This window comes from Cervus canadensis, chromosome 8 (genome assembly GCF_019320065.1).
Source record: "Cervus canadensis isolate Bull #8, Minnesota chromosome 8, ASM1932006v1, whole genome shotgun sequence".
NCBI classification, from domain to species: domain Eukaryota; kingdom Metazoa; phylum Chordata; class Mammalia; order Artiodactyla; family Cervidae; genus Cervus; species Cervus canadensis.
This window is the reverse complement of record NC_057393.1, coordinates 25,006,163-25,019,255: the sequence shown is the minus strand read 5'-3', so window position 1 is coordinate 25,019,255 and position 13,093 is coordinate 25,006,163. Positions and strand designations below refer to the sequence as shown.

At 41.1% G+C, this 13,093-nt stretch overlaps 1 protein-coding gene across 1 annotated transcript in view; it reads left to right on the top strand.

The window, feature by feature from the left end:
* Positions 1 to 10,686, top strand: part of SORCS3 (sortilin related VPS10 domain containing receptor 3) — a 619,218-nt gene extending 608,532 nt beyond the window's left edge. Inside the window, exons 26-27 of the mRNA XM_043477073.1 lie at positions 7,813 to 7,973; positions 8,753 to 10,686. Of these exons, the coding sequence (XP_043333008.1) occupies positions 7,813 to 7,973; positions 8,753 to 8,817 (226 nt within the window). The 3' untranslated portion in view covers positions 8,818 to 10,686. The remainder of the gene's footprint in view (positions 1 to 7,812; positions 7,974 to 8,752) is intronic.
* The last annotated feature ends 2,407 nt before the right edge of the window (positions 10,687 to 13,093 follow it).

The following is a 13,093-nucleotide window of genomic DNA, read 5'->3' as shown; positions in this document are numbered from 1 at the left end:
GTTTATAATTATGTTGAATTGGGAAAATGAAGTGGCTTAGATGGTAAAGAATCTGCCTGCAATGGGGGAGACCTAGATTTGATCCCTGGGTCGGAAAGATCCCTTGGAGAAGGGAATGGCAACCCACTTCAGTATTCTTGCCTGGAGAATTCCATGGACAGAGGAGACTTGCAGGCATCGTCCATGGGATCGCAAACAGCTGGACACGACTGAGTGACTAACACAACACTAGGAAAACGAGGGGTAGCCTATGAACAGTTTATTTTCGTCAAGAGAAGTTTGAGGGGTTTTCAGACCTCATTTAAGTTTCTATAGCAGGGTCTCAAATATTTAGGAGATCTTTTTCTACAGCTTACCACTCATTTAGGGTGACTAAGTAGAGAAATGCGTGTGTGTGTGCTCAGCCGTATGGGACTCTTTGCTACCCCAGACTCCTCTATCCATGGAATTTTTCAGGCAAGAATATTGGGAGTGGGTTGTATTTCCTCAGTTCAGTTCATTCAGTCGCTCAGTCGCATCTGACTCGTTGCAACCCCATGGAATGAAGCACGACAGGCCTCCCTGTCCATCACCAACTCCTGGAATTTACCCAAACTCATGTCCATTGAGTCAATGATGCCATCCAACCATCTCATCCTCTGTCATCCCCTTCTCCTCCCGCCTTCAATCTTTCCCAGCATCAGGGTCTTTTCAAATGAGTCAGCTCTTCTCATCAGGTGGCCAAAGTATTAGAATTTCAGCTTCAACATCCGTCCTTCCAATGAACACCCAGGACTTATCTCCTTCAGGATGGACTGGTTGGATCTCCTTGCAGTCCAAGGGACTCTCAAGAGTCTTCTCCAACACCACAGTTCAAAAGCATCAATTTTTCAGTGCTCAGCTTTCTTTATAGTCCAACTCTCACATCTGTACATGACTACTAGAAAAACAATAGCCTTGATTAGATGGACCTTTGTTAGCAAAGTAATATCTCTGCTTTTTAATATGCTGTCTAGGTTGGTCATAACTTTTCTTCCAAGGAGCAAGTGTCTTTTAATTTCATGGCTACAGTCACCATCTGCAGTGATTTTGGAGCCCCCAAAAATAAAGTCAGCCACTATTTCTGTTGTTTCCCCATCTGTTTTCCATGAAGCTGTGGGGTCAATGCCATGATCTTAGTTTTCTGAATGTTGAGCTTTAAGCCAACTTTTTTACTCTCCCCTTTCCCTTTCATCAAGAGGCTCTTTAGTTCTTCTTCACTTTCTGCCATAAGGGTGGTGTCATCTGCATATCTGAGGTTATTGATATTTCTCCCGGCAATCTTGATTCCAGCTTGTGCTTCATCCAGTCCAGCGTTTCTCATGATGTAGTCTGCATATAAGTTAAATAAGCAGGGTGACAATATACAGCCTTGATGTATTCCTTTCCCGATTTGGAACCAGTCTGTTGTTCCATGTCCAGTTCTAACTGTTGCTTCCTGACCTGCATACAAATTTCTCAAGAGGCAGGTCAGGTGGTCTGGTATTCCCATCTCTTGAAGAATTTTCCACAGTTTATTGTGATCCACATAGTAAAGGCTTTGATGTAGTCAATAAAGCAGAAATAGATGTTTTTCTGGAACTCTCTTGCTTTTTTTCATGATCCAGCAGATGTTGGCAATTTGATCTCTGGTTCCTCTGCCTTTTCTAAGTCCAAGTTGAACATCTGGAAGTTCACGGTTCATGTATTGTTGAAGCCTGGCTTAGAGAATTTTGAGCGTTACTTTACTAGCACGTGAGATGAGTGCGATTGTAGGGTAGTTTGAACATTCTTTGGCATTGCCTTTCTTAGGGATTAGAGTGAAAATTGACCTTTTCCAGTCCTGTGGCCACTGCTGAGTTTTCCAAATTTGCTGGCATATTGAGTGCAGCACTTTCACAGCATCATCTTTTAGGATTTGAAATAGTTCAACTGCAATTCCATCATCTCCACTAGCTTTGTTCGTAGTGATGTTTTCTAAGGCCCACTTGACTTCACATTCCAGGATGTCTGGCTCTAGGTACATGATCACACCATCGTGGTTATCTGGGTCATGAAGATCTTTTTTTGTACAGTTCTTCTGTGTATTCTTGCCACCTCTTCTTAATATCTTCTGCTTCTGTTAGGTCCATACCGTTTCTGTCCTTTACTGTGCCCATCTTTGCATGAAATATTCCCTGGGTATCTCTAGTTTTCTTGAAGATATCTCTAGTCTTTCCCATTCTGTTTTTCTCTATTTCTTCACACTGATCACTGAGGAAGGCTTTCTTATCTCTCCTTGCTATTCTTTGGAACTCTGCATTCAGTGGGTATATCTTTCCTTTCTCCTTTGCTTTTTGCTTCTCTTCTTTTCACAGCTATTTGTCAGACCTCCTCAGACAGCCATTTTGCTTTTTTGCATTTCATTTTCTTGGGGATGGTCTTGCTCCCTGTCTTCTGTACAGTGTTGCAAACCTCCGTCCATACTCCTGGGCATCTTCCTGGTCCAGGATCGAACCCGTGTTTCTTGTGTCTCCTGCATTGGTAGGTGGATTGTTTACACTGCACCACTTCAGATGTTAAGTAGAGAAAATACAGCTGAAATCTGGTTACACACATACACATAAATACTTGTATAGTGGTTATCCAGTATCTCCGTAAAAATTTACATGCAGAAGTATACATTTTTTAATCCTCCTCCCTATTTTTCCTGTTTCTAAAGGTAAATTGATCAGGAAAACCAAACCCCACATGTATTCAAAATTTATTTTTGAAGACCAGAGGAGAGATGATATAATAGGATACTCATTAAAAACATGAAATTGAAATCAATAATTCTGTACCATTATTTAATGCATCTACCAAGCATATATTGGTTAAGAGCATGAACTCAAAAATCAAACAGACTCAGTTTTAACTTTTAGTGCTTGCAGCCTTAGGCAATTGAATCTGCCTAACTAAGCCTTCATTTCCTCACGTGTAAAATGGAAAAGCAATTATACTTTATAGGTTTGCTACATGTTTTCAAGGTAAAGATATCTACATCCAGTTCAGTTCAGTCGCTCAGTCGTGTCTGACTCTTTGCGACCCCATGATTCGCAGCACACCAGGCCTCCCTGTCCATCACCAACTCCTGGAGTCTACCCAAACCCATGTGCATGTATTCCTAGTACATAATAAAAAAAGTCATGAAAGCTAAACTATTATGAATAACAGCATGCCTCCGGAAGGTGCCTCCTATGTCACAAACGGGCACATAGCAGGCCCATATGTATCAGTGGCACAGAAAGATGCTTCACAGAAGTCTGTGTAAAGTAAAAGTATCATCATTTATTGTCAGTTGAATTTTGAAAGTATAACTTTGGCATTTTTCTAAACTCCAAAGGTAATGCTTTTAGATTTTGGAAGAGATCCATGGTAAACATGCTTCCCTCTACCTCCCCTTCCCCAGCACCTGTCAGCTCCCTGCTAGTGGATTTCTCAGGCTTAAGAGAAAAAAAAAAAAAAAGTTTTACTCAGTATACATCTAAGCACTAGCCAAAGAGCAGAAATCCTTCAACACTCTCCACTAGAAGGACAAAGGGGGTTTACCTTCCTTCTCAGTATATCGACCAATACTTGAGTTCATGTCCTCTTGAATCATGATGTGTCAACTCACCTTCCATGTTCCCTTTGAAGAATTCTTGGGACAATCCTTCCTATCCAATTAGCAAAGATTCAATATATTAATAGAAATGACCTGTTCAGAGCAATACCCACTTATGGAGTGGGTTTAGTTACATGCAAAGCACATTTTCATTCATTCAAGGGTTTGGTTTTGGGGACGCCTGGTTGTTGCTGAGGCTTGAAGATCAGCTAAACCAAATCTGTCACCTTCTTGCTCCTAGAACTCCATGTTTGCTGAGGACAGGGGTCAGTAGAAGTCCTGCAAAGAGGTATTTGTGTCAGGTGTCTCTAAATTAAGGCCAGAGGTATCCTGTGACTTAAGAAAACTTTCTCTTCTCTTGTAAACATTGCTAAACTCCCTAGACAGTCAACTTATTCATGTAGCTACCTCTTAATGTGCAGACTTTAATACTTGAATCTATGCCAGGTAATGGCATCTCTAAATTATTCTACCTCTGTAGAATAATTAAATACCAGCCAACCCTTTCTTAAATACCAGCCAACCCTTTCTGTGTCCCTGACAGTGAATTAGGATACAGGAAACAAATATTAGTTAAACTGGATAAACAATTTGAGTCAGTTAAGAGTAATCAATCATCAGTTAACTTTTCTTTTCCAGTCACTTTTTCTGGAAGCCTTTCTTCCAGTGCCCAAGCCTGTGGCTGAGGTCCTGTTGGATCTCCCTGGATCTCCCTTTATTTCTTTGTTCTCTTGTCCCTCTCACTACCCACCTGGAACTCCAGTGATGGCTATATGGAGGTTACCTGGCCTGCCGGCAAGTAAGGTCAGGTTCTTATCCATGGTTCCCAGAGTCTCCTTTGCTTTTTTCATTTCTGTCCAATAGAACTTTCTGCAAAGATGAAAATTCTTCATGATCTCTGCTGCCCAATACAGTAGCCACCGCTATGGTGAAAAAACTGAATTTTCTATTTCATTTAACTTTAATTAATTTAAACTTAAATAGCTACAGCTGACTAGCAAACACTTGGAAAGCATAGGCTAGGGGAAGTGTCATTCTTTTTCTGTTTCCAGATCACTCACTAGGCTCTGTTTTCAGACCCCAAACTTTCTCTCTGCCATCTCCGACATTAACTCATTAAGCCAGTAATTCATTCAGCAAACATTTATTGAGTGCCTGCTCTGTGCCAGGCATTGTCTATAATCTCAGCATCCCAAGTGGTCACTTAATAGAAGGGGAATAGAATTATTTAAAGGAATCTTGGAGATCATAGTAACTCTTTTCTCCTTCCTCTGTTAAGGGCCTATATTTGATCTTATTCTTGGATAGTGACTGCTATTTTCTGATATCTTAGGCAATATAATAAAAAATCATTTTGTGATGGCTTTTATTTTCTGAAAGTTCTGCCTAATAACACCTTCTTTCTAGACTGTAGATTTGTTTTTTTTTCTTATTGTCCAAGAAAACTTCTGAGTTGTTGTATTTTCTAGTCTTTTTTCTCCAGTAAGGCTTTCTTGATAGTGTGAAGTCTACTTTGCTTCTTCTAAATTATTCTCACAAGCTTCTAACACTTAATCATAGTTGGAACAAACAAGTAAAGGTGATATTTATATAGATGACTTGGATTGATCCATCTTACTCCTCTTATTAACAGCCTCTTATTAAAACTTATATGAATGTATAGCCCAGGATGTCCCTCTAAACTTCATTTCCCACCTTTCTTTTCTGCAAAGTGGGGTTTAGTCTTGACTTATAGTCTCAAAAGTCTTACAGGTGAATGTGTTAAAAAATGAATAGCAATTTGAAAAAAAAAATGGTGCCAATTGTGACATAAAACTCATTCTCTTCCAACCATCTATTAAAAATATTGGGAAAAAGTGCATTTTCAGAGATGCAAATACAGTGAACAATCTTTATAAGGGCAAGTGTATCCAAATTCTTACAGGTATCAATCATTAAAAAGCAGGAAGGGGGAGACAGTGATCTCTGGCTGAAGCTCTGAAGCACCCAGACTTGTGTGATCAGGAGAGGTTTGACTGCCCCTGGCACCTAATAAATATTACAGTTGATCCCAACATTCATGAGTAATGTGTACTTTTATGATTAGAAGAAATTGAAGTCGTTAGGCTGCCTTTCTATTTAGATAAGAAGAAAGTAAGGGCTAGCATGAAATTTTAATTACTCACATTTAGAGAGCCTGTGGTTTGCTGCCTCACACATAATCTATTCATTTAAGGTTCTTGTAAATTATATTAAGCTAGTTTAGACCAGTAGGAGTCAAGGGACATCTCCCTTAATGTATGGAAAGCAGCCATTAAAAACATGAAAATTGGATGTCCATGAAAGGTAGAAACTGTCCATGTTTCAAACATATTTTGAGGTCTTTCCAAATTAGCTACAGAAGATCTTATTAAATGCCCCAGGTTCTACCTCATTGTGGGGTTGAAGCAGGGAAGGGAATGTAGATGCTTAAAAATACAACTGGTTGGTACTAGGGCAACAGAGTGATTCTGCTTCACACTTTCACAGAATGTTCTGGATTGGGATGGGTGTCATATGTCTTGAGTTTTAATAACATCTATTCCAGTAATCAACTTAATGAAATGTCTGAACTTCAGGCCAATTTCCCCACCATTTAATGAGGTAAGACAGGGCTCTTCTACCTGTAAAATTCTAAGATAGAAGTGTGGTCTTCTTGTTTGAGGACATAATAAATGAAAATAGAGCATTGGCTTTGAGGTTATTTATCTATTTATTCAACAAATACTTACTGAATATAAGCCACATACCAACCACTATGTTAAGTGTATAGCATTGAAAATGGAAAATGTTGACCTTGCAGACATGGGGCTTTAGTGGGAGAGAAAGACAGAAAACAAGTCCGCACACATGGCCTATTCCATCACCCTAAACCAACACCCTGTTCATTTCTTTCATAGACACTATCCTGTTATTACACATTTATGGTGGGAGAGTTTGGGTGGTCAGGAGAGGCCTCTCAGAGTGGCCTATAAGCCAAATTCTGAAGGGCAAGACAGACACTATCACAAAAAGAGTAGACGGTGTGTTACAGAGGGAACAGTTTATTCAAGGTCCCCAAGGTGGGGACGAGCCTGATGTATTAGAATCTTGAAACTCAAAGACTGGGTTTCAGACTAGTAGCATCAGCACCAGCTGGGAACTAGGCTGAAATGTAGAATTTCAACCCATCCTGTTCAGAACTCTAGAGCAACAAATGCATTTTAATAGGAACCTGGTGAGGTGCAAGCACATGGAAGTTTAAGGAATGTGGAATTAGAAGAAATCAAAGGAAGCTATAGAAGCTGGTGCACAGTGGGTCAGGAAATAACAGAGATGAGTCAGGAGATGAGTACTCCTGTAAGATTTCAGTCTTAACCTGCCTGCTTCTTCAACCTCGAGCCTGCCTGCCTTGTTTACAAACCTACTACTTTGGTGTCTTTGAAGGAAGTTACTTCTCTTAGTCGTTGCCTTATATAACATCACTGACTCAATGGACATGAGTTTGAGTAAACTCTGGGAGATAGTGAAGGACAGGGAACCCTGGCGTGCTACAGTCCATAGGGTTGCAAAGAGTTGGATACAACTTAGTGACTGAACAGAGAACAGCAATCCTTACCTTAGTCCTCTCCACAATCCTAAGAGAAAGCTATTGTTATTCCTGTTGAACAGATGAGGAAACTGACTATGGAAGTATTTAAGATACTTGGTCCATGGATGGTGTTCTGAAAATGGTAGCAGTGGCTATAAGTCTTTTATCTCCTCTCCTATTTATAAAGGAAACCAATGTGAGTTAATTAAACTGATGTAAACTTAGAAAAAGCTGTCTTTTCGCTATGATGCCACCTCATAGTCTCAAAGTTCAGCTCCTTTATAAATGTAATAACTGGTAAATATTTTAAGGGTTTTAATGCACAGCTGGTCAATAGCATTGCCCTTCTCTTTACACTTGCTGGTTTTGCCCCAGAAAAAGGTGAATTCCTTGGGGAGTTCTGTGGTTACAACTCCCCTGGGCATCTGGGTCCCTCCTTGTGTTCGCTGACCTCGTGAGGACAGTATCTGGGTGGCCAGCCCCTTTTCCCTGACTTTGATCCTGTTTAGCTTCCTCCTCCCCTTATCACCCAGGATTTCCAATTGCCTCAGTGTGGCATGCCCTGTGATTGTAATCTGATTTTGCTCCTGCCCCCATGTAGGAAAATACCCTGGATTAACATCTATGCTCAAGTCCAACACGACAAGGAGCAGGAGATGATTGGGTCAGTGAGCCAAAGTGAAAACGCCCCCAAGATCACGCTCAGTGACTTCACCGAGCCCGAGGAACTGCTGGACAAAGAGCTGGACACCCGGGTCATAGGTATGTGTGCTGGAATCCCCAAACTCCTGATTCCTCTGTCCTCCAGACAGAGTCAGCCAGCCCATGTGGCCTGTCTTTCAGGTAGGGCTAATCTGGAGGGTGGGGAAAACAAACAGTTGCCTCAGTGACATAAAACCTGACATAATCAGGTTTTAAAGTGTCTGCCTCCTCTGACCACATGAAATTGGCAGAACTTTATCTCTTAAAAGTCGATCAAGATCCAAAGTGCTGGAGTCTGAGTGGGAAAGGGCTGAGGCCAACTATCCATTACTACTGGACTGTTTTATTTTCCTTTAAGGCAAAAACATTATGCATCCTAATAATCACACAAATAGGGACTCTGCCATCAGAGAACCCTGGATTCATTTTCTTGCTCTGCCAATCTGCTAGCTCTGTGATCTCTCTGTGCCTCATATTCCTCATTTGTGAAATGGGAATAACATTACCTGCCTTGTAAGACTGTTGTGATCATAAAGTGGCATATGTCATTAGCACAATGCCTGCCACATAAGAAGTGTTCAGTTCCTGTTGGCTAGTACCATTGTGATCAGAAGAGTAATGATGGCAAGATATTGATGCTACCTCGTGTGCTGGTGTGGGGGAGGGCACACATTAAACATAGACTAGATAAGGCAGTGAACTGATAGGATAGACTACCCAGCTGCCCTGTTTGATAAACACACATCAAGGTGGCTTGGTATTTAGCAATAAATGAAGCAAAGGTCCCCCCTCCTGTGACACGCACATCCTAACCTTCTCTTGTCTTCTCTCCCCTGCAGGAGGCATCGCCACCATTGCACACAGTGAAAGCACAAAGGAGATCCCCAACTGCACTAGTGTTTAATGCCAACGAGCCACGTGGTCAGCCCTCTTTCTGACTTTTTATTTTTGATGATTCCTATTACTCTTATTATGGAAAAATGAAAATGTCTTTTTTACCTATTGTTTACCAAGGGCCCCATGAATAGCAGGCAGATGCTTAGCTTGGGGAGGCAAAGCATACTTAGCTGATTATGAGCCACGAAGAATAAATGGCTGTTTTTGTGCTAAGGGCAAAGGATGCGTCTTCCCATGGCTTTCTTACTTCATTCTGCCATTTATAGTGCAAGAAATCTTGTTTCCCTTGTGATCTGTCTTTTTATTTTTTAAGTTGGATTGGTTTTCCACTAACCTCCCATCCTCCCCCTGCCCCGTACAACACCAAACCACCAGTATCCACCTCCTCCCTCCCAGCACACCCACCTAAAACATAAACCATTTCCCAGTTAGATCTGCAGGAGATAGGTTGGTGGGGAGTGAGTGTGGCTGCAGAAAGTGCACACCTGTCAGAAGAGACCCTGCCTCATGCACGTCCATTGCGAGGCTGCAGATGGCTTATTGTATATAATTACAATGTAAATAGCTTTTTATTTCCTAAGAAATAATTTAATGTTTAGTAAAAAAGAAAACTGAAAAAAGAAAGATGCGTCTGTTGGCTTATGCACTCACCTTCCGGAGCTGACCCACCCCCAGGCCTGCTTGATGCGTTGGGTTCTGGATGCTCCCCAGTTGTCTGTCGCACTTAACTCTTGCATCTCTGTGTCCCTGCCATCACTGGTTTCTATTTCTGTATATAAAGTGGGGAGGGGGAGTACTTCTTTGAAACAAACAACTGGTAAAGGGGGAACAAGAGTGACATCATAGAACGTATGAGTTTTTGGTCCCATCCGTGATGTGGAAGAAGTTGCAAGGTGAAGTCCACTAGAATCTTCAAACTGAAACCCAGATGGGCAAACAAGGCTTCCCCTCCAGAGAATGAGGTTGAGGATAGTTATCAGTCTGAGGTTTTCTCTAGAAAAGCCAGGCAATGGATCTGAAAAAAATGGCATTCTGTTTTCTGGTTGGATTCCATGGAATTGTATAATGCTTAGAGGGAATTCTCTGGCTATTCTTAACTCAGAAGTCTCTTGGGCACTAGGTTAAGCCCAGTGAGTGCCTCAGCCTGGGAGAAGTTAGAGGTGGGAAGGGAGCCAGCACAAGTGGACTCATGTGACCATGCAAACCCTGCAGGCCAAATAGGGGTCTAGCCTTTAATGATCTTAGTCAAAGTTGATTTTAGCAAAGCTGTGCTACTTGCTTGTCAGATATACACAACTTCCTTAAAGTCAAATGTCTGCCTTCAGTTCTCTTAAGATAGTTCTTGCATCTGGGGCGAGTAACTTTCAAAGCCAGTGTTCTCTTCTCCCGCACCCCAGCCCCTTCACACATTTCACATGTCAGTTCTTTTTAGGAGGGTTGCTTGAAGCCATGCTGTAGCACTGTTTTATTTTGGACTCAGCCTGAGCACACTTGTTTTGAAGAAAAGGTATACTGTATATATGTATGGGAGGAGAGGCTAAATTTTGTACCTGTCCATTTTTGTGGGGTATTGTTCACAACCTTCTCTGTGAGACACTGAGAGAATGTGACCTCGAGAAACTGGACTGGCTACAGCATAGAATTAGGACTATTTCTAAAGATCCTGCTTTTTCATTTCAAGGGTTAAATGGGGCAGACAATTGCAATACTTGTACTAAACACTGGAATACAAATGCATGAGTCATATCTATATATACAGTATATGTACATATACTGTTCTTGGTTTTATTGTTCCATTTGAATATTTCTACTGTAAAAAAAAAGACAGTGGTTTTGAAATTGTTGAAAATAAATGTATTTTTGTACATCAAAGCTATATACCTGGCTGAGAGTTCTCTCTTTGGGCAGTTATCTTGATCTTTTGTATCATTCAACTATTGCTGCAATAATTCTCCATGGGTAAAATAATCTGACAAGTATATAAGAACAGATATTGACGTTTTGCTCGTGAGTCTTTGGGTTGGCTGTGATTTGGCTGAGCTCACCTGGGGTTGACCAGGCTCTCCTGAATGCACCCTTCCATTGGTTCAAGTCTGCTTATCATTCTGAGACCAGCAGCCCCCCGGGGTATGTTATTTTCATGGTTGATCACAGAATTCAAGTGAGACCAGCGGCATACTCTATCCTCTAAGGCCTTGGCTCAAAATGGCCCCTCTATTACTGTCACTGACCTTTTATTAATTAAAGAAAACCATACGGCCATGTTCAATATTAAGGGGCTAGGGAAATAGACACTGGTGCAAGGTATTACTGAATTACATGACAAAAGGTGTGGATATATAATTCCAATCTAAGGAGGGTAAGAAGAATTGAGAACAATAGTTCAATTTAGTCTACCTATTCATTTTCTGTGACCCCATGGGTAGCTTTCATTAGATGGCCCAGTTGAATCAGGATCCAAGTTTCCCATCCCAAATAATTGTGGCCAGGGCTTTTGAGCAGAAGTCCTATAATGCCAAGGCCTTCGAGTCTGACACAAGCTCCCAGTAAGTGATAGAGGTGGGTCTCCACCTCGGACCTGAAAGATTTCAGCAAGAGAAATGAAAAGAGGAGAGGAAACCAACAAGATATATATCCTTTTTATTTTTTAATTTTTTAAAAAATTGGAGTATAGTTGCTTTACAATGTTGTACAACAGAATAAATTAGCTATGTGTGTCTGTATCTATATCTATCCCCTCCCTCCTGGCCCTCCCGCCTACCCGTCTAGGTCACCGCAGAACACAGGCATCCGTGTTCACTGCAGCAGTATTTATAACAGCCAGGACATAGAAGCAACCTAAATATCCATCAGCAGATGAATGGATAAAGAAGATGTGGTACATATATACAATGGAATATTATTCAGCCATAAAAAGAATGAAATTGGGTCATTTGTAGATATGTGGATGGATCTAGAGTCTGTTACACAGAATGAAGTAAGTCATATATCCCTTAATGAACACTTTTTTATTCTGATTGATGTATCAAACTAGCAACAAATCTCTTTCCCGCACTGAGTGAGGAATTTGGAAGGCGGAATGGGTGGCTCTCCTGCACATTAGGTAGTAAGGAGTGAACCAAAATCTAGAATAAGGGCTATACTTAGATGTTTTAATGTTTTAGTATTCAAAATATGCAATAAATTTCCATGGATCCCAGAAACCCAAGAAACCAGAAGTTTTGGTCAATAGTTTCCCATATTTTGGATATAAGTGACTATCCTGGAATTGTATTTTCTGAACTCACTTGAAGATGTAGGATAAAACAAAAATGGTTTTCTTTTGCTCTGTGAATGCATTTTAAAATTATGTATTATTCTTGGTATAACTTTTCTTGAGTTATACACACCTTTAAAAAATTACAGATATTGAGAATGTCATTTATGGTACCTCTGAAGAAGTTGTGTTTTTGGGTCTAATTTCAGTGGTTCATAACATAAAGTGGCTCCCATCTTTAAGGCATTTTTAATGGTTTTGAACTTCTCCAATAATGTGGGGTGTCTTATAGTCCTATCTTAAGTCAAAGGAGAATTTCCTAAATGAATTGGCTTTTGCTTTCCATGAGATCTGAGTTCTTCCCATCTTAATTTTATGTCCTGGTTGATGAAATTGCCTCACCAGATTAAAGAGGATGAAAATGAAATACAGTGGTAAAACGGAATGAGTCAATTGGCTCATTTGAGCAAAGTCATGCTAAGAATATAGCCTCCATCCCCACCACCAGCATGGGCCTGTCAGATTGCTCGGTGGTAGACAGGGAAAGGCAGACAACAGAGAGTATGACTGGCTTTGTAGCGAGTTCTATGCAGGGTCTCTCACTGGTGGTGAGGGTTCTCTGTGCCTGGGAATTGTCTTTTCTAAGGCAGTTCTGGACCAGAGAAGGAAGCCTTCTGGAGCCAGAGCCCCAGAATCAGCACCGTAAGCCGATTCTCTGAGGATCCTCATGTGCACTGAAGTTCGAGAATCACTGCTCTGTCTACCACTAAAATAGCTTAGAGAGAATAAGAGTCACTGGGGTAAAAGCCGCCTCCTCTAGCCGCTGTTACCATGATACAAGGCATCTTAACCTATAGAAGTGAGAACAGTTTCCAAGTTTGCTCATTTTCTCCTGGGCAACAGCTGCAACTCTGGGCAAGTTCCCTGATTGAGTTACCTAAAACAAATCACACCGGGAGTCAGGGTGGTGATGGACTGTGCCCTGCAACAAATAGTAAGTCAGGAATTAGAAGAGCTCTGACTGTCA